The sequence below is a fragment of the Halyomorpha halys genome, unplaced genomic scaffold (assembly GCF_000696795.3).
Source record: "Halyomorpha halys isolate HHAL.00 unplaced genomic scaffold, Hhal_1.1 Scaffold185.1, whole genome shotgun sequence".
NCBI lineage: Eukaryota > Metazoa > Arthropoda > Insecta > Hemiptera > Pentatomidae > Halyomorpha > Halyomorpha halys.
The window spans coordinates 2,010,355-2,037,094 of NW_027106126.1; the positions used below are offsets into that span (position 1 = coordinate 2,010,355).

Genomic DNA, 26,740 nt, shown 5'->3' on the forward strand with positions numbered 1-26,740 from the left:
TTATTAATTTTTAATATCTTAACTAATTAACCTTAATAGATAAATGATCACCTTGGTGCTATTTAAACCTATGGTCATACTAGATGAAATGTGTGTAAAAAATAATACTTGTACTAAAACAAAAATAATGTCCTTTGTCATGGGTTCAATGCCGTGTAAAGAAGTACTATTTCTAGAACAAAGGTTGACGAAGGAGGTGATTTCTTCAAATAATGGTCAACCAACTGGTTCTTCCTCTAATGATGGGTTAATGAATGATTCAACAGAATAAATAATTATATGTCACAGCAGAATTCATACCGGCTGCCAGGAAGAAAATACCTGCACAGTGCCTTACTCAATGAGCTACCCCACTAACAAATATACCTCATAACTTACATGTAATAGAAAAGAAGAACTTAACATAACTTTTCTTTAATTTAAGAACTGTATGTGTTTTTTGAGTTATTTCATTTAATATTTGTGGGAAAATGATGTGAACTGGATTAAAAAGGATAAATAGCGAAAAAGATTTTTATTTGCTTGATTCTACCTGTTGAGAGTTTTCCTTCACTTTTCTCTCTCCATTGTGCAGGAGTCTCTGAAAAACATTCAAGAACGTCTGAAAATTCAGCCAGTAAAATAAATATCTGCAAATATTTTATTTGATGAAAAATAATACAAGATATTGGTTTCAAGAATCAGAAAATATAAGTTTTATTTCAAATTATTATGGAGAAAAATTGATAATAATTGTGAACATTGTGATTGAAAACATTTTTTCTATTGTGTATTCATTTTCTTCCTCCAATAAGACTATGCTTGGTCAGTAATTTTAACCGCCTTTTCATTGTTGGGAAAAAATATTCCATGCAATCTGAAAATAAATATCACTAATTATAGATAACTTTATATTTCATATTATTTGTTATTTTTTTATAACTATAAAAAATATTTTTTTCTAAAAGTTATTATAGCCATGAAAACATTATAAATAAATTAAATCACCTTTTTTTTTCTCCTTCCTCAATACCATTACCGAGTTAAAAACTTATTTTTATAAATAAATTAGATAGCTTTCCCAATCATCTTGGCAATGGCTCCTCTTATTCTTTAAAAAAATGAACCCAATAGAGTTCATTCTTTACTTATTCTAATAGAAAATCAGATTTTAAGACAAATTTGTATTGAGGACTTTTTAAGGTCCTCCCAAAAACCGTTGTAAATTATTTTTACTGCTTTTAATAGTATGGAAAATAGACAAACTAAAGAACAAAATTTTTGCAGAATTCAATTTCTCTTAAGAACCTGTCTTCATAATTGATACACCATCACCATGACCTTGACAGTCATTTTAGTTCGTCTTTTTGGCTGGTCAAAAATACTCAAATCATGATGAGGGATTCTAAAATAATTTTGTTCTGTAGTTCTTTCTTGATTTTCCACACCGTATATGCAAATTAAAGGATATTACATCGAATAAACATTTGAAGATTTACTTTTTATTGTATAATACAATGTTACATAAACATTTAAGCCAACTTCTTACAAACTAAGAAGAACTCACCTGAAGACTAAGTACTTAATCTCTTAAGCCTAGAACTATTCTAATCATCTGCCCTCAGGCCAAAATATATACATAAAAAGAGGAATAGGAAGGGGATGCTAAACTGAAAGGGGAAAATTTTGTCCAATCGAACTTTGTGTAGACAAGAGTTGGAGGACAAAGAAAATTCATCTAATTGGACACCCTAAAATCTGGTGTAGATTCAGGGGTAGAATATTGGGGTTAACCGATGAGATCTAGGCAAGTAGAAGAATAAAGGCGTAGCCTGGAGGTGGAATGTTAGGTTGTGGGAACCTTGCTTGTTCATATGTGTTGAACATAAAGATGTATGAGAGATATCAGTGTCAGGTTGAATGAAATTTTTGATCTTGCCTAATGCCATTACATTCAGTAGAGATAAAGTAGAATTATATGATTTGAGTGAGAAAAGATCACTTTCTTTGTGGTCATTTCAGTTTACCTAAATGGGCCTTATGTTCAGAGGAACAACTATGTAGTTTATAACGATAGCCATTGTAGGCTGTTTATAATAATAGTTGTTAAATACTATTAATAACAATAGTGTTCCTTAACTTGCGCAAATCATCAGTTAATGTGCACTAACCCTATAGATCTGACACCATTATCCACCATTATTGTATTTATATCCTCCTGTTACAGATCTAAGGCAGTCATTTAGTCATTAGAGTTGTTATTTTGTTATTTGTAGTATTAGTGTAGTAGTAGTGTTTGTTTGTAACATTTGTACCAATAAAGTTATTTTAAGTTCTTTCCGTGGTTAAGTTCTTTATCTGTTGAGAACTGAAAAAACATTTTTTACATTTTTTTTTTTTTTTGCAATTTAAGCCTTCTGGACGCATTAGATTAAAAAAGTGTCTGACATGAATTTGCCTTAAAATCTGATTTATTATCAGAATCCATAAAAAAAGTACTTTGGATTGGTTGATAAGTGCACCAGTATAAGAATTTATTTCTGTATGGTTTTTAATAAAATTGATTTCAAGGAAAGATGTCTCGTGTCAACTTTTTTCATATTATGTTACATATTAGGAAAACAATGTTCAAAGGAATAATTAGGAAAACAATGTTCAAAGGAATAATTAGGAAAACAATGTTCCAAGGACTACTTAGCAAAGATACAAAACTATTAGGGACCCAGTTAAAGTGAATACACTTTAAATTTTCAGAGAATGCAAAAAGAGAGGACACTGAATCACTTAAAAACTGACACGTTAAAATATTATGAAGAATAAATCTTTAATATATATGTAATGTTTGAACTTTTATACTGACCGACTGTAGTTTCATTTAGCAATTTCAACTCAGGAAGTTCTGTGATATTGAATATCCTTCCATTAGAAATTTTATTGTATGTGGTATTGAAGACAATGAATGCATCACTGATCGGACCAACTTCTTCTTTGAAGACAGCTGCAACATCTTCATCATAATCTCTCCTGATGCATGTTATATCTGTTGTCAAAAAATAAAATAAACTCATTGTAATAAAAAAATAATAGAAGCACTTCTGACTACATGATTAGCTAATAATTAGCTTTCCTAGTAGTAATTTTTTGATGTTTTAGTATTATTTAAAATTATTTTGAAAGGTTATCTTATATTTATATTATTATATATTAATTAGGTATGAAAACTATGTTTTTCCTTAATATTGTCTTGTTTATAATATACTCCTTATTTAACTGAAATTTTGGGGTTCTACTCCGTATCATCATTACTCCTACTTATCAAAATTCCTTCCAATTATTTCATCATTGGTAATTAATATTTTATTTCACATTTTGGAGGAATATCTACATTTGAACAATTTTGTAATTTTACCTAATTTCGTAACATTACAAAATAGTTCAGATTTACACACTTCTACAAGATATAAAATAAATTCCATTAGTTAATGATGAAGTAATAAGAATAGGTTTTGAAAAGTGGGAGTAACAATGAACAGAGTGAGGTCCTTAAGATGGCATAGAACGCTAAAATGTCAGTTGTATATAAAATATATTATAAAAAAAACAATATTAAGAAAGAATGTTGTTAAACATAATTAACAAGTATATTTTATCTGATGCAGCGAAAAAAAAAATTAATTTGTTATTCATTTAACAAATTAAAAGTCTAAGTAGGGAACTAGATGAAGCATGCTGTTAAGATATAATACCTAGAATTTACTTGCAAAATCTATATACTGGTACAAGTACTGTTATAAGCATGAAAACATCATTAGTAACTAGTCTGATGGCTAACCAATGGTTGGTTAACAACCATATGGTTGAGCATGGAAACTTACCATAAGATAAAATTATGGAAATTAAAAACATTATACAGAGAATATATAATATTGGGTAATGTTATTTGAAAAGTTACATATTAAAAGTTACTTGGTGGACTCGGCACGATGGAATCGGAGATATTCAGGTTAAGGTCATGATCTCTAATTTCAGGAATCATAAACCCTTCATTTCCATAGTTGTTATTATATGTTTGGTTTGATTCCCCTACTATAATACCAATTGAGTGTTCATCTTTGGTGATATTCATCAAAGAAGATTGGGTTGTGGAATCCAAAATGTAAGTTGTGTTCATCCTGAAATGTTATTTAATAACCTTTACTTTAATAATAAAAATATGTAAATTATATCATCTAGTTATTATATTACTTTATTTTTCTGTTTAGAGATTTCTAGCAAAATGAATATCATTTTTAAAAAAATTCTTAATGGTGTTCTTGTACATAGCCTGGACATTAAAAAAAAATTGTGGTTCTGATAAAAAGAGCTGAACAAAGAGACTTAAAATAAGAAGTCAAGACTCAATACGTGACAGACAATTTAAAAAAACATACCTGTTTTAAATTGTTAAGGATAAAAGAATATTCCTGGAATTCAATATAAATATCAGTTCTCAACATTAACCTCAAGAGATTATGAACTTTAATTTTATAACTTGGTAAAAGAAGAACCAATGTCCATTTTATTCTTTTTTTAAGGAAAAGCTATTTCAGTTCACATTGGTAGAAAACTAATGTATTCACTAGCCTCCAAGACAATTCAGTAAGTGCATATCATTCTTGTTATACATAAATCTTAGTTAACCAATTGAATCTATTCAACAGATAGAAAGATGAAGTCAGTACCATGTTGCACAATGCACATTGATTGATCTTAATTGTTACAAGTAGACTCCAATCCTTATTCAGAGCAATTTAACATAAGAGCATGAAACTTTTATATTTTTTCTTATAATTAATAATTCAAATTTATTCAAAACAGTCAGAGCTATCTCAGTGAAAAGCTTTTGCCCTGTGAAACACCTCTTCTTGCTTTGTTATTTCTCAACAAATAATAAAATTCCCATATATATATTTCTTACATTTTTCGGTTAGAAAAAAGTGAATATATTAATGATTTATGCCAAGAAAGCAACGTAAAAAGTACTTTTTTTACCTATTGCTGCTTTGCTTGAATAATGTAATATCTTAAAAAAAAAAAAAAAATGTGTTTAAATGTATTTTATTTAGAATTGAACATATTCCAAAAATAGTACCGTAGACTGCGGTTACTTACTTTATTGAGGTTGTCCTGAAAACTTTCTTGAAGTATAACAGTTGTTACAAATTAACTCTGGTCTACAGTAAAATCTATGGAATACTTTAAACACAAAATAAAAAAAAAAAATGTTTGTCAGATGTTGAAGCAAAGCACCAATAAGTTATATGTAGATTTTTTATAAATATAAATATTTTTTTATTTATATAACAGAGAAATAACAATATACATCTAAAAAGTAAAAAAAAATAAAAATTTCATTTATAACTTTAGGATGATATTTAAGAAGACTGTAGATCATTGGTGTTATAAGTTAATTATGGAGTTAAGGGTTGTTTAAGAAAGCCTGTATTGAAGAAGGTCCATGTTTTACAATTTACCATTGCTTCTTGATGGAACTTAAAAATTATTAACACTTTTATGAATTTTTGAAAAATTAATATTAATTTTATAAATGTAAATCCTAAATAGTCAAGGTTATTTCTGAATAAAAATACTTACGGGATTTTTATACTTGCTGCATCACTATTTCTAACTATAAGAACCATTATGGTGGAAAGAAGGATCATTAAAACCTGAAATAAAACAAGTCATTGAATTTTTTTTGACCATCTTATGGTTTTTGTTTTAAACTCCAAACATTCATGTAACTTATAAATATGTGTACGTATAACATCTGCGATAGAAACTTATGTTGGAAAAATGTAAAGACTATTGATATTTTATAAATTTTAATACAATATTAACTCTATTATCTAATTCTGGCTATATGATTCCCTGGTACAGTCTCAACATTTAAACTTTTCATTTTGATGATATGAGGCTAAATTAATTTACAGCAATTCAATAAATTATTAAATTTCGTAAGTATATTGAAAGTAATAAACATTGTTTTTGTTGAATGAAGGAAATAATACATTTTCTGTATCTGGTTTTGGTTTACTGACACGGAAAAGGAGAATATGGGTCTCTTTTGAGATAATCTATTTTAGGTTCTACATTGTTAGTAATCCTAATGAAATATCATATGATTTGATAATATTTTGGCCTCACATCAGTTGCAAACACTAATTATTTTGTTACAGTACCACAATTATTATGTCAATGTTAAAATCTTACCCAAAGCATGGTCTGAGGCTGTTCTTTAACTGTCAATTACTTAAAGATCTACTGGGTACCCCACTACGTCCCAAGGGCCTTAATATAGCTCAATGATCAGAGAAAAATACCAACCAATTAGAAAATTAGAAAATCGATTGGTAGACCATTGGTCACTGTGTCAATAGACCAACTTGGATCAAATGTTACTCAACAATCGTCTGTCTTTTAAAAAACTCCAAAGTTTACCAACTAAAGTTGATATAATATTTAAAAAAATTAAAATTTAGGTTCATTATATATAATATCAATGATAAGTGTGTAAAAATGAAACTCTATACAATACAAAACTAAAATCATCTAATAGGAACGTATTAGCAAATATTAGTAGTTTGGATTCATCTGTATTTTGTACACAGTTATATATATATATAACAGTGTACATTATTTATGCAAATAATGTAAACTTTAAATTGTAATCCTCAATTGTACTGAGTTGGTATAGGATATATCATTTAATTTCCAATAATAAAAATTCTCTGTGGTGCCTCTTTTACTCTTATTCAGGAACACAGTTTGAAATAACTTTGTTTTGTGGTTCCAATATGGTTACTGAGTATTACTAACCAACATCCCATGTTTGGAAAATCCAAGAATATGTTTGTATGTAAGCCAAATAAAGTTACAAAAAACATTGAATATTGAAGAGTGTCAAAATGAACTTAAAACTGAATTTATTATTTTACTGAAGCATAAAAACATAAAATACAGTGTATGTGGTTATTTAATTCTAACTAAATATAATAATTAATATCAAACTTTCAGTTGTATTGATTTAATCAATATACATACATGCTCGAATCCAGCAATAGTCATAACATTGCCAGGTCAGCTTGTCTATAGTAATAGCAAATGGTCCATAGAATAACTACAGTTAAGAAACATATAACTTCAAAGCAACTTTTACTACGAAGAGTATATAGAACTACTGGAAACTCATCTTGATGCATTGATCATGAGCAATGAAATTTGAATGTCAAGAATTGAGAGAATGAATGAAGCTTCTAAACAATGTGGAAACAAAGGTATGTTGTTGTAATTTACTGCTTGTTAAGTCTACCTGTTCTTTTCATTAAATTCTTATGAACACTAACAATTAAGGACAATATTCTTTTAATCAATTTATTCATTTATCCCCTCTATTCAAAGTTAAATGGACTTAAGTATTTCTCTCAAAGCTTGAAATTACAACTATTTTTAAATGGTATATCAAAGAATAAATGTATCTGTTACAAGAAAATATCACTAAAAATTACGAATAAATTTATATTACTGTTCGGTAGTAAGCTCTATCAGTAAAATGAATTTCTCTTCAATAAATATATGGATTCCAACAAAAATATTGTGACTTGGATTCCAAAAGTTCCTAATTACGTAAAACATACGGTTAGGAGGATTTGGGATGTGATGGCCGAGCGGGTTGGGGCACAGGTCCCAGTGCGCTCGGTTCGGAACGTTGTGGGTTCGATTCCCATCTGGGGCAGTTTAACATCCATTTTTCAGCGGTCCCGAAAAATGAATCTTGACACTCCCACCTTGGTTAGTACGCAGCGGCAACTCAGGTAGTCACCAGGGGTCGGCAACAAGGACCACTAGGCCCACTTGCCGGACTTGTTCTCTCCACCAAATACCAGTACCAGTACCAGTTGGAGGATTTGAAATTGTGATATGTCCCCTAGCTATATGATTTACCTATTTAAGTGAATATGTGTATTGGCGTAGAGTTAATTTATAATAGTCAAAGATATAAATTTATGGTTGAAAAAAAAAGTTTTAAAAATAGTTAGGTATGAATGAAATTTAAGTTTTTTAGTATTGCCTACTAACTAATTTTTTTCAGTATTGCCTACTTGTAAATGGCAAATAAAAAATATCTATGGGAAATAACCTTACTAGATGAGAAAAAATTATACAAAATGCAGTAAGATATATAATATATGAATTTATTTAAAACAGGATTTATTTGGAAAACACTTTGTGTTGCATTTACAATTATTTAACAACTATTTAAATTATTGTTAAGACATAGGTAGATAAGGTTCATTTGTGCTCATTATCTTCCAATTTAAATGGTTTACACCATAAATGTGGTTCACCTTTGGCTTTTACAAAGTTAAATGTTTACTTACTTATACTAAATTGAGTTACATATTTTTTCACCGTGATTATTTTGGTCTTATAACAGTTTGATCCAATTATTTCATATGTTCAATATAAATTCATATTAATTAATTTATATAATATGCTTGAAAGCTTATAAATTATCCAAAATGAAGCACTTAATTAATCAGAAAATCAAGTATTTCATTTTGTGTAATTTTAAGAAAGAAGATGAAATTTTAATCCCTTATTCCATTAAGTTTATTATTAATTGAATCTTATTATTTAATTTTGTAATTATTTTAATACTGATATTTTGTAAAAGTTTTAAATCTCATGCTAAAATTTGGTAGCTGCTTCTTATTAACCATTTTATTTATGACTAATTGGACCATACATAATGAACTTTTCAAAGGCTGTAATTAACAATTTTTCTTTCATCTGCTGCTTTTCCATCTTGGAAAGAAATTTTGTAACTGACTATAACCTTACTTACTCAACAAGTCATGATATTTATATTAGAAGGTGTAAATAAAATATGCTTGATTTTTTGTAATTCTTCAGGTTTTTAGGCAGCTAATGACAATCACTCCAGTCCTACCACTCCATGCCAAATAGTACATTGAGGAGTCATCTGTGTGAACTCCTCTGTGGATATTTTTTTACTATTAATCATATTTATATTTTTTAAATATTAATTAAAATGAAATAAATATTTTATAGGATTTAAAATTTCTGAAATACTCAAAATTTTCTCTATTTTTTACAGTTTTTTGGAAATTAGATTTACATGAAGATGCACTACTTATACCCTATTAACTTTCAAAAGATAAACAAAAATCTAGAAAGTTAATAGGGTATAAGTAGTGCATCTTCATGTAAATCTAATTTCCAAAAAACTGTAAAAAATAGAGAAAATTTTGAGTATTTCAGAAATTTTAAATCCTATAAAATATTATCTTTAGATGCGTCTGTATAAATTTTTTTATACTTTTCATACAATATTTCTAGTGTTTTCTGTTTGTGTCCAACTGAAGTTGGATAGTGTATTTTGGTCAAATCTGATTGGAATAGTTTGGGATTGGTCTTTATGTTAATTTGTGACTTTGGAATGGGAGTACATAGGTCTAGTGGTCCGGGGTTGATGGCAAGTGTGTTAAGTAGATGTTTTGTTTCTTGGCTATTATTCCTAATTTTGGAATGTATTAAGTGCCATTTCGAATAGCTTGATATAGAGGGTGGTAACTGCTAGAGACCACTTTTAAAAGAAATTTTTTTACCAACCAATTTCTTCTAATTTGAGAGGTGATTCGCCTGCTTCTGCTTGCAATACATTTGTAGGGCCATGGTATTTTAGTTGTCGGGTCTGGCTGGGAAGGATACCCTTTTTTATCACATATATATATTTTGGTAAAAAATGGAACTATGAAGTTTAATGAACATCATTAGGGTTCTTAAAGAGAATAGGCTCAAGAAGACAACTTGCAACCAACAAGAGCATTACTCACACCACATTTACAATTCCTAAGATTCCATAATTCCATTCCTCAGAACACCCCTCAGCTCCTAGTATCCTCTTTCATCTTCCCCCACTTCAACAATGGTTCCTTGGTCTATGGAGGGCTATCTGCAGGTCTAGAGTTGAGGCTAAAGAGACTCATGAATTGCTTGGTAAGGTTTATCTTTGAGTTTCCAAGACACTCTCATGTCTCCCATTGGTTGAAGTGGTTCTATCCAACCTCCTGAAGGCAATACCTCCTTGGTGTTTTCCTATTCCAAGTTCTTAAAATAGAAAAACCTACCTATATCCTTGATCTCCTCATCCTTCGTTCATCCATCCCCATTAAATACCAGATCCCAACCAATTGATTTATATGTGTCCTCCTATAGAATCGCCTTCTTCAGCAAATCCTTCGTCATACATGCAACCTCCTTTTAGAATTCTCTCCCTATATCTATTCGCCGATCATCATCCATTCTTTCCTTTAAACAACACCTATTCCATCACTTATTGCATGACCAAGCCTCCACATCAATGTAAACAATATAATTAAGTATATATTGATTAACAATATAAACAGTAGTTAAGCCAAGATCTCAATGTAATTTCATTTTGCTTCCTGGAAAATTTTAAATGCTTGCTAGATAAAAATCATTATGTATGAACCAAGTATCAATTCTTAGGGGACATATGTCCCAGAATAAAATTATTTTTTCATTCCTTCATTCAAAAAAAATTAATAAAATCTCTTTCTACACACTGGTATTGGTTGGGATCTTTTGGGAATCTTTCTCTAGGGTCTAAAGATAATATTTTCATGAGAATATTTGATAAATATATACGTAAGAAAATTTAAAAATACTATATGCCACAAAGCCTTCATTTCCACTATTTTGCCAACTATAGTAAAGGATCTTTGAAAAAAATTGTGCTTTTTTTTTATGTAGTTTATTTATTAATAAACTATATAATTCTGTCATTAATGTGACTAAACTTGGTACACACTAAAACAAGTATTAATGAATTACAAATGGTTTGTTATTTGAAAGGTAAAAGTCAGAAATATTTTTGGACTTTGGTAACTTGACCTGTAGTAAGGGTACCATCTAAATTCTATGGTCATGTATAAAAAAAAAGATTAGAGAAAATGTTAATGAATAAGCCAAGCATAGATAAAGAAAAAAATATTTCACTCACTAATATAATGCTTTTATATTATTGGTTAGAGGTGGTTATAATGCTTTTATTGGTTTTGGTTAATTTTATAAATTTGAAGAAACAATAATTTTATTTTAATCAATACAAACATTAATATTTAATGCATTTAAAAATAATTATAGTTATATCTATGAAAGCACAATTCATATTCTTATAATTATAAAATATTGATTTAATTATAATACAATATTTATTCTTTGGATAAATAAAGTATTGATTCTAGCTTAAAGCACTAAAAAGGTCCAAAAATATAAACTGAATTATCAACACTGATAACTTGATAATTATGGAGATAAATGATTGAATAATTTTTATCTTTATTTTTTAATAAAAAGATTGTATAAAAAACTTCACAGTAGTTCCAAACTGATACAATATTTTAACTACAAAATGTTAATGATTCAACTATTAAGTAGATTTATTCCAACAACTGGAATAGGTTAAATACTTAACTATAGAATAAATAACTTTAAAATTTATAAAATAACTTAACATTATAATTTTAATTATAAAACTTCAGTCAGGCTATTTATTTCTGCTTTGAAAACTAAATAATAAATTTTAGCTAATTCCTGATTCATTGACTTTCGGGTCTAGAGGATCAATGGTTAGAAATGGAGTTTTTTTCTCTCTCAGTTGTTTTGAAGAAGGCAGGTTATCCTTAAACTGTAACACTTTTGGACCAGTCACTAAATCTTTTGGGGCAATGTTTTGAGGAAATAATATATCTGAAGATATTAAGGAGCCAGATTCTGAAAAAAAAATTTAAAGTATAATGAAAAATACACGTTTTCGTAAAGGAAACAGTAGTGTAAATTTTCTTATTCATAAATCGTCAAGAAAAATAAATTATATAATCATTGTTCAAATGATACAAAGAGAATATATTCTCTACAATAGAGGTTAATAACCTTTTCCAGCTGAGCCTGACCTGGTTATTGCTGATATCAGTGACCAGTTGCATAAATTCTTGACCATAACTGGGAACCCTAATCACCAATAATCCTGAATCATTAGAACAGGTTGGTCAATCTAGATTAGAATGTTTTGAAGTGCTTGGTCAAGATAGTATCTTTCACTTCTGATTTTTTTCTGTCCTTCGTTGTGACTGTGCTATATGTAAAGTACACGTAACTTAATATTGGTGGTTGGCAATATATGTTGTGAAAAGCGATATATGATAGTTTATCATAAATTTTGTTAATTTTTTTTATAAGAACTATGTACCTCGTTGTTATATTAAGAAAACGTATAGGATCATTTATTAAATACAATTTTGTCAAGGGAGTAAAGGTCTAAAGGAACGAAAAGTTTCATCTCCCCCAGTAATTTGAAAACTAAAAGCTAAGAAATTTGAGATATATCATATTTGTGATACATATATGAACGTACATGTATGAATACATGTACGTTCATATATGTGAATATATATATATTATATATAGAATATGAATATATGTGAAGCTTCTTGAAACCGTGTGTGGTAAAACATATTGCAATCGTGGTAAAACTTATTCAAAGAGGTTATTATACTCAAAATTCTTACAAACGTCATTCAATGAAGCCATTTTTTTTTTAAATGTTTAGGACAAACTTCAGTGAATACTCCCCAGACAAACGGTAAGTTCAGTAATTCAGTCGAAACTGTTGGGAAATTTTTAAATTCACCCTTACGTTTAAAGGAGACTTTTAGTAAGGTGTTCCTTGGGAACCATACGCCCCTTAGTACACCCATGATTCTCCGTAAGTTTGCATTGCTTTACAGATTTTAGTACTATTGGAGACAATTTTCACATATTTTACCGTTTAATGTTATTATAACTATATTATTGACTGCTTAATATTACAAATGACAAAGTACCAATTAATGAAGGCGATTCAGAGGCTGTGATGGAATATACGTAAGCTACTCCACTTCTGGGCTCTGCTTGCAACGTTCCCACTTCACTCAGCATCTTGGAGTACCTGTATGGACAAGTAGTTTTGTTTAAATATTATCCATTTGTACAATATGTACAATTGAAATAAAGATTAAAAAAATATTTACACGACGTGGAGGCTGCCTTCCGTAGGGGGCCTACCATGACATATCACGACGGCTGCGGTCAGTAATATTGTGACCTGAAATATAATTGTAATGAGATTACATGTGATAAAAATACTCTGTTAAATTATCTCTCAAGATATATGTCACAGACTATAGAAAAAATATGTTCTAAAAATACATTTTATTATACACCCTATTCGTAGGTGTAATATATAATTGCATTTTTTGAAAACCTTCAATGTGAATTACAAAAATAGAATATTAATTTTTGTACATGGTTGAATATTTTCATGTTTGAAATAAAATACTTAAAAAAATACGTACATACATCTACTTATTTCAGTTGATGTTTTGATCGTCCCCAAAATGAACTGTAAATTTTCACTGTTGAGCTTACAATAAAAAGGGTGAATATCAGGGGTTTCTTCCCATACCTACGCTAAGTTGGTAAATGGTTTTACATCTCTTCCCTGCAATAAATTGTTGCAAATAACCGAAATATTTCTTATAAAATATACAAACATTGTTTTGTCGTTTGAGCTGTCTGATACTTTCTTTCTTCAACTTTGAGCAACTGAAGATTTGTGGTAACAATTTCTGAAATTCGCCGATTTCAAACCCATATCTTCTTGAACTCCATCGCTTAATTTTGATTTAACTACAATTGTCTTTCATTTAAATACAGTACAATAAACATGAATTAGTACTACAATGATTTGGATAAACGGAAGAGGGAGCTTTGTTATTAGCAAGAGGTATCCTACCTCCAATGTATCAGCAATATCAAAATCATGAAAAGTTTGTAAAAGAAAATACTAATAATTTTTCTGAAACTTGTTCGACTGAATATAGTTCGACGATCGAAACGAATGTTTTAAAACGATGAATGCAGTTAATCGATGATTCTCATGCATCATATTTTTGGAATCTGTACCGTGATGTTTTTTTGTTTTTTGCCGTAAGCGAAATTTTCTACACATGCACAAATAGATATATTTTTCAACGGATTAAAAACATTAGAATATGTGAATAAAATAAAACTCAAACAAATGATTAGGTAAAACTCAAGCCTTACCTTAATCATGACTACTCTTGGAGAAGCCAACCGGACGACTGACCGATCAAACCTGTCCCAACATCTAACGGACCTATCCTCTGAATATTTATCCTACCTCTTACATTTAATAGCAGCTTCTGTACTCAGGTGGACCCCCTCTTATATTCAGTATTAAGAATATCAGCTGCTTCATATCCTTTTATGAATAAATACATTTCTCAAAAATTGTGTTTGTAGCCACAAAATAAGAACTGAGTTTTCAATAAATTAATTGGCCAATTACAAATAATTTCCAAGGTTCTTTCCTCGCTTCTAAGAATAACTTCTATCCAAAAAATCAAAACAATTTTTCTTTTACATTCTATTTTGTTTTTAAATAATTCAATTATGTATTCAATGTTAAAGATTTTATTATATATTAAATAGAACATGGAAGTTACAGACGGTTCATAATTTTTTTTTTCTGAAGTAAGAAAACTATCCTTTAACGAAGTTTTTTTACAATTGGTATAAAATCAGTGTTATTTAACTCAGATTTAAACTCAAATTGAAAATGTTTCAGATTTTTTGTTTTCAGGAATAAATACTTAATCTGAACAACAAATTTAAACTATAAAAATCCATTATTTCGTATTTGTACATAGCACTATCATAGCGTCTTATATTTTACAATAGATGTTTCTTCTAACTGGAAATAAGTCACAAGTATTAAAACGTTAATTTCATTCATCCAAGGTTTCTACTTTCTTTACTTTATAAAAATTAATATATTTAATTATAGTTATAGTTGCACCAGTAATATATGTTAAGGTGGATTCACATGTTGGCCGCTCGCCACAAATCGGAGGCTTATACAAATGCTCGGTAAACAAAGAGTGGACCATCCACATGTCAGTGTTATTCAGAGAGCCAAGCATGGCGGACGTACAAGAGGTTTCAGCTATTGAACTGGGATTATATTATTTTTATTTCAAAAAAAGAAAATTAAATATAACTGAATAAGATTAAATATAAAACTTATCATAAAAAGTACCAACAAACACCTTTGATCTCCTAACAGCTCTCAGTTGCAACTAGACAAAGAACAATGGTGGAGATGCTACACGAGCCCTCTCACGAACCCCTTTGATCTGTGTCCAAAAAACCGACTCTCGACGGATCGGCAACGAGCTTAGGCCAACTCGTACAAGCCACCTATCCACATGCTCATGCATGTCCGAGTTCGCCTTGGCTTGGCCAACATGTAGAGGCCCCTTTAAAGCCCTTAAGTCAGGCAAAGAATGGTCCACAGAATCAAATCTTATCGCTTGCACTATACTGAGAAATTTATTTTACGATAACGAAATATCCATCAGTAAATTTATGATTAAAATTACTATTAAAAATCAGGATTAGTTTTAAATAAAAAAAATGAAACAAAAGAAATAACATCAAATTACCGACCAATCGCGCTAACTAGTTGCCTTTGTAACCAGTCGGTGAGGATGGTTGGAAAATGTGTCGTAAAGACACATTAGGTAATTAAACTAGAAACTGGAATAATGGAAACCTTTAAATAAAAAAAATCGTCTTGGTTACGAACTTTTCAGTATAGTGGAATAGCTTTCAATTCTGTTGGAAAAAAATATATCTTGAAATCGGGATATCCGGTGAAATGTTTCAATTTAGACAGAATATTTTATGTAAGATTCGGTAATGTCTCAAAAGAATATAAGAAGTGTTGCACAAAGTAGCGTACTCAGTCCTATTTAGCTTTGCAATTAAAGGAGTCGCTATCGAATTAAGATCTCCAAACAACAACCTGGTTTAAACTTATAAGGGCAAACATACTTCGTTTATTTACGATACATTATTAGAATATTTAATAAACATCATTTCTTGGTGTAATATATGTGGCTTTAAAAAATATCCATCAACAAATAACTGACGATCTTATTTAAAATAAAACGAAATTTCACCACTGAACATGTCAAAATTAATGGGGAAGACACCTTATTTAAGTGAGATTAACATGGACACCTTGCATTAAGAACATAGGTGATTAAAACAATAGTATGAAACTAATAAAAAATATGAAAGAATATATAAAAAATAAAAAATTTATGTACAATCTTAAGTATATAATAATTAGATAATATTATAAACATAAAACATACAAAAGAGAATAAATTTTTTTTAAAAATAAGAAAATTAACACAGAGGTGATACAATCAAGACAGATTATACATCAGAAGGGATAGAATGTTATATAATGTAGAAATGAGATAAAAAGTATAAAATATAAATAAAAGTAATAGTATAATAATAAAAACCATCGGTGATAATGAAAGTGATGACAACAAATCAAATATGAAGTAAAACTAGGACAGTTCTGGAGGGAAAAACAAAATTATAGTGACCACTATAAAACAATGAAAATGCTTCAAATATATGATTTTGTCCTCTCAAAACAGGTGTCTATATCAACAGATTGGAAACCCATAAAATTTTAAATAATCTCCAAAAATTAACTTATACTTTCTGAAACTCTATTCTTGAAAAAGGAAACAGAAATGGTTTGCGAAGGAATTAATTACATTGGTATAACATTTTACAACTTTATTTTTGTAAAATAAACTTAATGCATGTGCTGCAGTGGCAGGCTCTCTCCATATCCAGCACATATCATTTGAAGCTTTTAATTTCAAAAAGAAAATCTTTCTTTTTAAGATCTTTTATATAGATATCTGTCAATAACTCTGCTTTAGCCTTTATTTTTTTCACTTCTATTTCTTGAATGTGGGCACTAGTAAAAATACCAAACATTTCACTAACTTTCTTCAATGTATTAACTCCAATATCATTCTTTTAATTATTACTAATCAGGACATCTTGAAGTACTCTTCCTGTGAATGTTTAGATATATTATCTTCAAATAGCTCATTAGGCATTTCTCTTTGTTTTTATCTTTTTTTCTGTGAATGCCATTGTATTCTGCTAGTAATTCGGGACAAGAAGTAGCTTTGTAGGTAGAGGAGGCTCTAAAACTTTTAAGGTAACTTAAATGGCCTTGAATATTTTATCGTATTACTTATTTGTGTTGCATTTGTTATTTTATCGCACTTGTTAGACATTGTCAATAGATTTATTGAAGATTGAGCAGAAACAAATCATTACTTGAGAGTCAGACAATCTTTAGTCCAAATTATCGATTTTATATAAATTGGAGAAAATATGGACATATCGAATATTTTTGCAGTATTTTTTAATGCAATTTTGAAAAAAAAAATAATTTGATTATAATCCATAATAATCTTATCTGTTTTTACTCCTCATTATTGTAGAACTTCCTCGAAAAAAAAAAAGTTAATGATTGTGTTGTTTTCACTGCTGATTTGAAAGATTGCCTTGTAACTCCATTTTTAACAGACAATGAGTGCTATTAATCGAAAAAGTTGGACTTTAAACAATAACTTCTAGGAACTTGAACTAAATGATACAAGAGAAAATTGTTTCAACTTTCTAATATGATTCCAGCAATCAAACATTTAACTTGGGAAATTATCAAAGAGAAGTATAAAAATCTGATGCGATTCTGGGGGGTTGTTATAATTATTTTTTTTTAATTATTTGAAAACAGATGCCTTGTTTTATGACAAAAAATCAAATTTTTGTACAGTAAATAACTAAAGCGTTCTACCTCACTGCTGCTGCATCCTGTATGATAGAAATGAAAGGAAGAGTGAAAGTAAAAAATGAAAAATATGGGCAGTAACAACCCAGAAATAGCACAGAAAAATCCAAAATGTTTATATAATATCCAAATCCTGGAATAACTTTATTGCTTAATTTATAATATTAATACATGGAAAGCTTACTTAACCTTGTTTGGGTCAAATTAAACTTGCTAAATGCTCTATACATTTATACAAACATGCATAAAAAACTAAACTTGACTGATTACAACTAGTATAAAAACCTTAGTAAAATAAAATTTTGTCCATAATTGAAAGGCTACGAGTAAGATAATTGTTTTAAATTCCTATTATAAAGACTGAAATTCAATTTTTCAACTCCTTTAATTGTAAGTTCTTGAAAAAAACATGCAAAGCACTATGTAGAAAGGAATGTTTAAAAATATTTTTCCAACTAAAATGCCCTTTTCACTCTAAAATTTCACATAACATTTTCTTATGCTTAGCTTTTTAAATGTGTATTTACATAAGAATACACATTTGGTTTACCAAATAACTAACAGTAACATGTTACAGTAGAAGGGGAAATAGTTAGAAGAAAATATAATAAAACAAAATGATAAAACCTATTTTCTAAAACAAGAATGAAGGGCTGGAGGCAGATTTGGAGTTCAAGTTAAAAACAATAACACTGAAGGTTCTCTATAACAAGATTTTTCTAAGGAGACTTTTCATAGCTATGTGATGACACAGGTTTCTTTCTAGAATATTCGTCTGTTGTGTTTATGAGTTGTTGTTTTTTTTTAGATTGAATTCTACTCTTGATACATTAAATCAATGAATTGTTTTTCCTCAAATTTGTTAATTCTAAAGTATAAATTAAATAAGGGAAAAAAATAAATGAATAAATATTAGCATACATACACCTAAATTTGTATAATATTAGAAACTTTGATGAAGTATTAAACATGATGCAACAAAAATAAAAATTTAGTTAAAAAGCAAAAGGAGCTTTGTTTTGTGCAGACAAATAAAACATACAAATTTGAGGAAAAACTCCAACACTTGCAATTTTATGTAAAATAAAATTAATGTTATTTGAATGTCTTTTCCATGATTTCAATTTCTATCGAGGTTTGGTGGAATTTGAAGCTATGGAATAAAATATGAAATTGCTTAAAAATCTGGTTTCTATTCATGGCATTTCTGAAGAGAATGAAAACCATCTTAGTACAACTTAAAACAAAATTAATAATATTGTAGTTTTCTTAATTATAATTTTTTAATTTTATGATTGCAATAATAAGTTAATCACAACAAATCTTGTGAATGCTTCTTCTTGTAGTTTGAAAATATAATCCCTCATTTGTTAATTATTTTAAATCTTACTAATACTCAAAATAAATTCTCATACTAATATTGTTTAGTCCAGAATCCTGGGAAAATAGGAAGACCAGAAAATGTCCTGATTCAAATATCTATGTTCTACAATAATTAACAGTCCAAAGTCCAGTAAGCCGTAGTTCAATTAGTAGTATAAAAATAATTTTACATCTAGCAGAATGCTCACTTATGTATTTTAGATTTTCTACACAAAAAATAAAGTAAATAAAATAAACTTTTACTAAAAACATTTCTATAGCATTAAAAAAAGTAATTAGAAACAAATCAGTACTTGAAAGTTAGACAACCCTAAGTCCAAATTGTCAATTTATATAGATTGAAGAAAAGATGGAGTCATCCAATCTGTTTGCAATGTTTTTTAATGCTTTAGGAATTTGTTTAGCAAAACTTTATTTACTATGAAGAAAATGTAGAATAGATTATTTAACATTCTGCTAGACATAAAATTCTTTTAATTCTGTTTAATTGAAATACTAATAAGACTAAGGAGGATTGGAAATTCAAAATCGACTCATTCCAATCACAAAACATATACCAACAAGATACTATAGTTGCAGTAATACTCTGAAAATATGTCAAAACTTTAAAAATGTTTATTATACAATCATAAATAAAACAAAATTGGGATACTACAGAACCTTTTGATGGCCTTAAAAAACGATTATAGAAGAGCTGATCAAGTAATATTTTTCTTATGGCAAATTTACTGAAACATATGTGAAATATGGACCGGAAAAATGTGATTTTTTGTTGGCTTTTGTTGAATGACATTTTAGATTGAGAACTAATCACATAGATGTTTCCCCCTTAAACATCAAAAGAATAGACCAACTATATGGATAACAAGGGCATTAGACGAAGACCTCCTTTATTAGATCCTTCCCGCTTAGTTAAGGAAGGATTGCAAGTTGTAAAAATATGCTTCAACTACATTTGTAAAATATACTTAAAAATATACTAATATGGAATTGGTGAAACAAACAATCTTCCTTATTTAAATATATAGGTTATCCCCCATCTTCAGGTTGCTAGAAAACCTACAAAATATGGTTCAGCTATACAAAGTTAAATTATACAGATATACAAAGTTAAATTACTTTAAAAATCGATAGCAACTTTCTTTTGGAATTAGAAGCTCTTTTTAATTTTCTACAACATATATTTTAATTCAATTAGTAACAGTTTAAGGAATAGCCAACGTAAAAATATGATCATAAAATATATGAAAAAAGTGTTTGAGGAATCATCATTTATTTAAATTTGGGCCTAAATGTTCTCCTGGGATTTGTTTTATTAACCTATCAGTTTTAGAAGTATAAATTTCATTCAAAATCACTGTTGGTGGATGTTCTGATATTAAAGTTATTTTATATTTCGGTTCACTTCTAGACAATGGTGATGACACAAAATAAAATATGTAAAAAAGAATGATAACAGCAAACAGAAACTATTTTATGGAGAAACTTGGAGAAGACTCCTTTCTGCTAATAAATGCAATTTTGGTCTTTATAAGCATTTCAATAGAAGAGTATCCAGTGAAGAAAGGTAAATATCAATAAGAAACTGATCAGACTTATGTAAATCTATCTATGGCTCAGAATGTTGGAAATTAACAAGAAAACAGGACTCAAACTGTTCATTTGAAGGAAAATATTCAGCCCCTTACACAGTAATGTACCCTTTTAGAGTAAATATCAAAGTTTATGAGTTTAGTAGTAAGGTCTTTTTATAGTAATTTACTTGTTAATTAGAATTAATACATTTTTGAGTAAATTCTAAATGATATTTTATAGTAGTGTAGTAAGACTTATTTTAAAAGTTAAATGTGCCATTATTGTTGAGAGAATTTTGTAATATTTAAACTCTGGATAATGGAGAAATGATGTGCAAAGTAATTTATTGATTTAGTAATTGAGTGAAGTTATTTCACTTATATAACTTCAGGGATATAACTTCAGTAATTTACTGCCCCTCCCTCTTGGCCAATGTAATGAAATCCTTTATTTACACTACTAAAAATCACTTTAGTTATTATTAATAGTTATTAATTATCACTTTACCTTGCCAACACATGTTCTTACTGATTCATTACTTGTTAAATTTGTTAGTTTATATATAACACATATCAGAGGCATTTTGGTAATTTGATTCAAATATTAAAATTTAGGATGTAAGAATTTTGTTCAAATTTCAAATATCTTGAACAAATTAAAACATTTAAACAACTTTATTCCGCGAGTTGAAAAATATTTATACCAATAGAAACTTTTAAATTTCAATATTATTTTAAATAAAAGGTGACTTGGAGTAGAAACATAAATGGAAGTTATGTAACATTTCATGGTATGAGGTAATAATTATTACTTAAAATACTTTAATTTACAATTTTAATTTTTAACCTTAATGTTTACTTTTTATTGATGTTTTGGTCATTTATTTTGTTTACCTCAAAATAATCACATGAATAATATTTTTTCAAGTATTGATAATCAATAGGTTTTACTTCTTAATATCCAAACCACCAACCAATATTATTTCACACATTTAGCAAAACTTTATAATGTATATATTTTTAGCTTGAACATTTGATATCAATTGGCAGTATTAATGGGTCTGTAAGAGGACAATTTGCACAATTTCAGATAGCTACCATGAAAGCAATGAATTCCTAGACAATCAGAAAGTGGCTAGTCTGGACCTTTCTTTATGCCCTTAAACAACTCGTGAAGGCCAATAAGCTAGCACTATTGTGGACACTGAAACCTGATAGGATCAAATGCAATATAAGCTCGGTAAAAAAGGCTTAGAAGTAATACTATTTGGTTCAGAGTCTTACCACTATGTATCATTTATCTCAGAATATGTAATATTCTTTCTGAGATATATAACAAAAGGAGCTCAGAAAGAAGCTTAGAAAGAGCTGGTTTGTTAAGGTTATTAAAATGTTTAAATATATCACCTAGTGTTATGAAATTGTGACAAGAAGCAAGAAGAAGAAGTGGAAGGTATCAATAAAGATAAAAAATTTGCAGGGCTTCGTCAGGGCTAAATGAAAACATGATACATTGTGAGACGTGACAAAACATGAGAATAAATAAACAAAGGAAGTAGGAAAATATGCCAAAAAAAATTATTTTTTAAAATAAAAATTAGCTTAAGTTAGGGAAGTATAAATATAGATGGATAGGAGGCTAATTGTTATATTGTTTAACAATTTATTGCTCTAGTTCTTTATTTACAATTCTATCACACTTGGCTGTATTTATTAGTAATTAGCTTCCTATTCACCTATATTTATACTTCCTTAACTTTAAGCCTATTATATTTATATAAAGAATTTTTTTTTGCCTATTTTCTTACTTTCTTTGTATATTTATTCTAATGCTCTGTCACTTTTTACAATGTTTGTATCTTGTTTTCATTTAGCGCTGACAGAGCCCTGTGAAGTGGAGTGTAACATTGGTTAATATTAAATAGTTTTTACTACTTGAACAATTTCTAAAAACCTAATGTGCTTCATAACAAGCCTCAAATTTTCTTCTTAATCAGGTATCCAGATTTTTTTTTTAATGAAAATTAATCATTAATTGACAGTCTTATAAATGAAAAAAGATTTTTGAATATTTATATCTAATTTATTTATATATTTTACACCTTAATTACCGAATACAGTGAAGCTTTGTATTCTTGCAGGAAGTGAAAAATATAGGTGTTTTTGTCTATAATATTAGATAATAGAATATTAGTATAAATTTTCGAAATAACAAACATGAGCATCGATCGTAACTGAAGGTAGGTCCTTTATCATCGGGCCGAAAGTGAAAAATGTCTATCGACAAAATCGAAACTTTCTAGTGGATTTTTCCTTAAGCTGGAGGAAAGCTATCTGTCGTAGTATAAATGATACTATCACAATTTTATCAAAAGGCATCCGCTTCTTTACCTTAAACATGAACGAACTATTTTCATTTCATCTATGCTTGAAAAACTGCTTGTTCCATAGTTTTTATTCTCAAATCACAAATTATTGACCTAGAAATACAAGTAATTATGTACCATACAGAAATGGTGAGGAAGCCAAATTTGGTAGACATTTTTTGTGATGTAATTTTATTAGCAAATAATAATATCATAATAAGAAATCAAATTCTGAAATAAATAAAATTAAAAATTTCCATTAAGTTTTTGGCTCGGTCATGCAACTGAATAAATATTTCTAAGATATTAGGGCTTAATATGATTTTGGAATTTAATTTTAAGATAACTTATTTAAGAACAGGCTCTTAACAAATACAACCTTTTAGGTTTTTATCATCGTCAATCCTACACCTCGACCTTTTATAAAGATATAAATAACTTTTTATATTGTATGATAAAGGTTTTGTCCTTCTTAGCCCGTTTTAATCATTAAAATTGAAATTGTGATTTAAGAATCTTTATTACTAAAGGTAAATATTAATAATGGTTCAAAATTTTGTGTGTTTATACTCGCTGATTTATAGGTTTCTGTGATGTTAATAAGTAGGTACTTTACTGCAGTCGTTTAATAGTCCCCCATTTGGGAACTGTTACGCCTTTGATCTATTTACGATATGTAAACAGTAAACATAAGATGCAGACATGGAACATACCTTCCGGGTTCATTTCTGTCTAGTCCTACATCAAGCTTAGCTGTCATCATGTAAACCAATCATCAATATTTGATATAATAATTATTGAAGGATAGATTTTATTGTACATAGTCTTTTAAGAAAACGAAAAGGCAAATTTTTCTTTTTTGACATAGATGCACATAAGAACTGAGTGAATATTATGGAACTTATTTTACTTAATAAAATGACACTGGTGAAATTTCAAAAAATTGTAAATAAATAATTATTCGTTTACCTGAATTTCTATGTAGAACGCTCTTTATTAGATAATTCCGACAGCCCTATTACTTCTAAAACCAGAAAGAAAAAATAACCATGTCAATGCCTAAAATTTTCTAAATAAAATGATATTTTTGGTGATGGAATTAATAGTGTACTTCATTCTGATTTTAATACTTAACGATGGGTTGCATGATGATAATTCGGTAAATAAAAACCAGTCTAAAGTGTTATTTTATTTTCTTCGTTATTCAAGTTAATAATCAGATAAATTGTGAATTTTTTGGTGTATTTAGTTAACACCTCTACGGTATTAGAAACAAAATAAAGTTTTCAAAGTTTTTTTTGTTATGCTAAGTTGTATTTATTTTATTTTTTTAATCATGCAACAATCCCTTAGAACTGGTGTAAAAATTATTACAAACTTTTTTTTCTTAACTACTTAACTTTATTTGAGGGAATTTTTTTTTTTTTATTATTAAATATGAATAATAAGATTTAAAAATAAATTGTTTCTCTCCTGTAAGCTGTTACTTCGACAATTTATTTCGATTTTTGCATGCACAATCCTCATTTTATCGAAAATCATAGGTATTTTGAAAAACAAAAGGGAATAAAGGTTTAAATAGAAAATAAATATTTAGCAAAACAGATAAATATAAATCAACTCATCGAGTAAGTGAACAAGTATTTGAGAAAGCATTTTCATTAAGCGATGTTTTACTCTAATTACTTCATGATGGAAAATATTAAGCTTATTAATAGTAATTGAATAATTTATAATGATGAGAGATAGTTGACTGTGGATGAATCATATGAGGAGAAAATTTTGGGGGGTGAAATTGTACAGAATGAAATTAAAGTGATGTAAGTAGTGGAAAATAAAATGTACATATAGGAAATTAATAAGAAAGTAAAAATAACATAATTAAGGAAATAAAATAAAAATTTGAAGTTATATAATGCTAAGGAATATGAATATTTTAGTTTATTAATAATTTAAAAATTAAAATTATGGAAAGAAAAAATAAAATTTAGAGAAAGAAAATATATGAAACTACTGAAATATGTAATTATAATATTAGATAAAGAAACAAAATAGGAAGTTTAGTTAGAAAAAATAGAAAACGTAACAATAATAATATATGGTGAACATAACTAATTATGTGGGTAAGGAAAATTGAGAAAAGAATACAGAAAGAGGTGGGGGAGGAGGGTAAAATAAAGATAGGAAAAAAGAGAATAAAACATACTAATTATTATTAAAATTTGTCATTTAAGAATTAAATAATTTATCTTTGTAATCTGTTCAACATTATATATCAATATTGTATTATTAAAATCTGGCATTTCTACCAAAATAGAAATGATAAAGTCTTTTGCTTTACATTTTTTTTACCTTCTCAACAAACTAAGATTCTAATAAATGAATTCAAACAGTTAATCAATATTTAAAACGAAGAATACTGGAATTTATAATGAACTTGTGAGTATGATGTGATGCGCGAGGGTTACATTCGTGGAACCAATGAGCTCAACATTAGTCAGTCTCTTCCAAGAGACCAACATTATTTAATCTCCAGTTCCAGTTAAAGACAAGAAAAAAAAAGTCTTTGAAGAATAATAAATATGGAAAAGGAAGTGAACCTGACACAATGTCGTAAAACAAAAGTTATGTTCGTAAGTAAGCTTTGTGTGCTGACTTAACCACTTATTCATGGGCTTCAGATCTCGCTGCCTTTTTGTGGTTCGCCCGCCAATAAAGTACATGGGGTTGGTCGTTTTCACCGTTTATTAAAAAATATGGCTCCGTGAACGCTAGAACCAAATTTATTCTAAAATAAAAAATTATTAATAGTATAAACATAATTAATTAATTTAATTATGAAAAAGAAACAGTCAACTTTATGTTAAGCTTTTATTTCTCTGTTTTAAAAATATGACAAAAATTAATTATACTTTAATTAATGTATATACAGTTTTTATATTTATTTTTATACATATTGTAAATATAGAGATTGACAGTAGTCGATACCTTCCATGGCCTGAGTAGCTACTTTTAAAGGAAATAAGTAATAAGAAATATAAAGGTAAATATCCAAAATAATTTATATTAATTCAAATTAGTTGAGTCCTAAAAAATTATTATCATTTGATTACTTTTTTCAAAGACATTTAGCATGTTTACCACTTACGAATTAGATATCTTTACAAATTATTATTACCATTGAATACGTAATATATTAGGGTGTGGGTAATATAAGCGTCAACGCTTTATAAATTTACAAAGTATTTATTAACAGTTTAATAAACACATGCATAATATAATACATTGAAATGTTTCAGATTGATGGTCTTGCTATAAAATATCTCTTGATTTTATTTGCTTCTTGGTGAGTAGAAACTGTAGATGGTGATGTATACCATGGTATGAGGTAATGTTCAAGCAGTGATGTGGTTGGCTGTCATCTCTTCCTTCTATCCCTATTTGAGGCAGTCATGTCTCCTGCTTCTCCTTCAGCTCTCTAGCTGCTAATCTTCAAGCACATTCGTCAGGCTATCCGCTTTGTCGTAGTGGGCGTCATCCTTGCAGCTTTC

At 28.4% G+C, this 26,740-nt stretch overlaps 2 protein-coding genes across 2 annotated transcripts; both read right to left on the minus strand.

The window, feature by feature from the left end:
* Positions 1 to 667: 667 nt before the first annotated feature.
* LOC106679216 (uncharacterized) lies at positions 668 to 6,316 on the minus strand. Its single transcript, XM_014418230.2, has 5 exons — positions 6,232 to 6,316; positions 5,614 to 5,687; positions 3,946 to 4,151; positions 2,840 to 3,019; positions 668 to 856 (listed from the first exon to the last, which is right to left on the minus strand). Exons 1-5 carry the CDS (start codon positions 6,238 to 6,240, stop codon positions 774 to 776), a joined length of 552 nt encoding a protein of 183 aa, XP_014273716.1. The 5' UTR covers positions 6,241 to 6,316; the 3' UTR covers positions 668 to 773.
* Positions 6,317 to 11,343: 5,027 nt separating this feature from the next.
* LOC106679222 (uncharacterized) lies at positions 11,344 to 14,263 on the minus strand. Its single transcript, XM_014418235.3, has 4 exons — positions 14,212 to 14,263; positions 13,137 to 13,210; positions 12,951 to 13,054; positions 11,344 to 11,841 (listed from the first exon to the last, which is right to left on the minus strand). Exons 1-4 carry the CDS (start codon positions 14,218 to 14,220, stop codon positions 11,651 to 11,653), a joined length of 378 nt encoding a protein of 125 aa, XP_014273721.1. The 5' UTR covers positions 14,221 to 14,263; the 3' UTR covers positions 11,344 to 11,650.
* Positions 14,264 to 26,740: the final 12,477 nt, after the last annotated feature.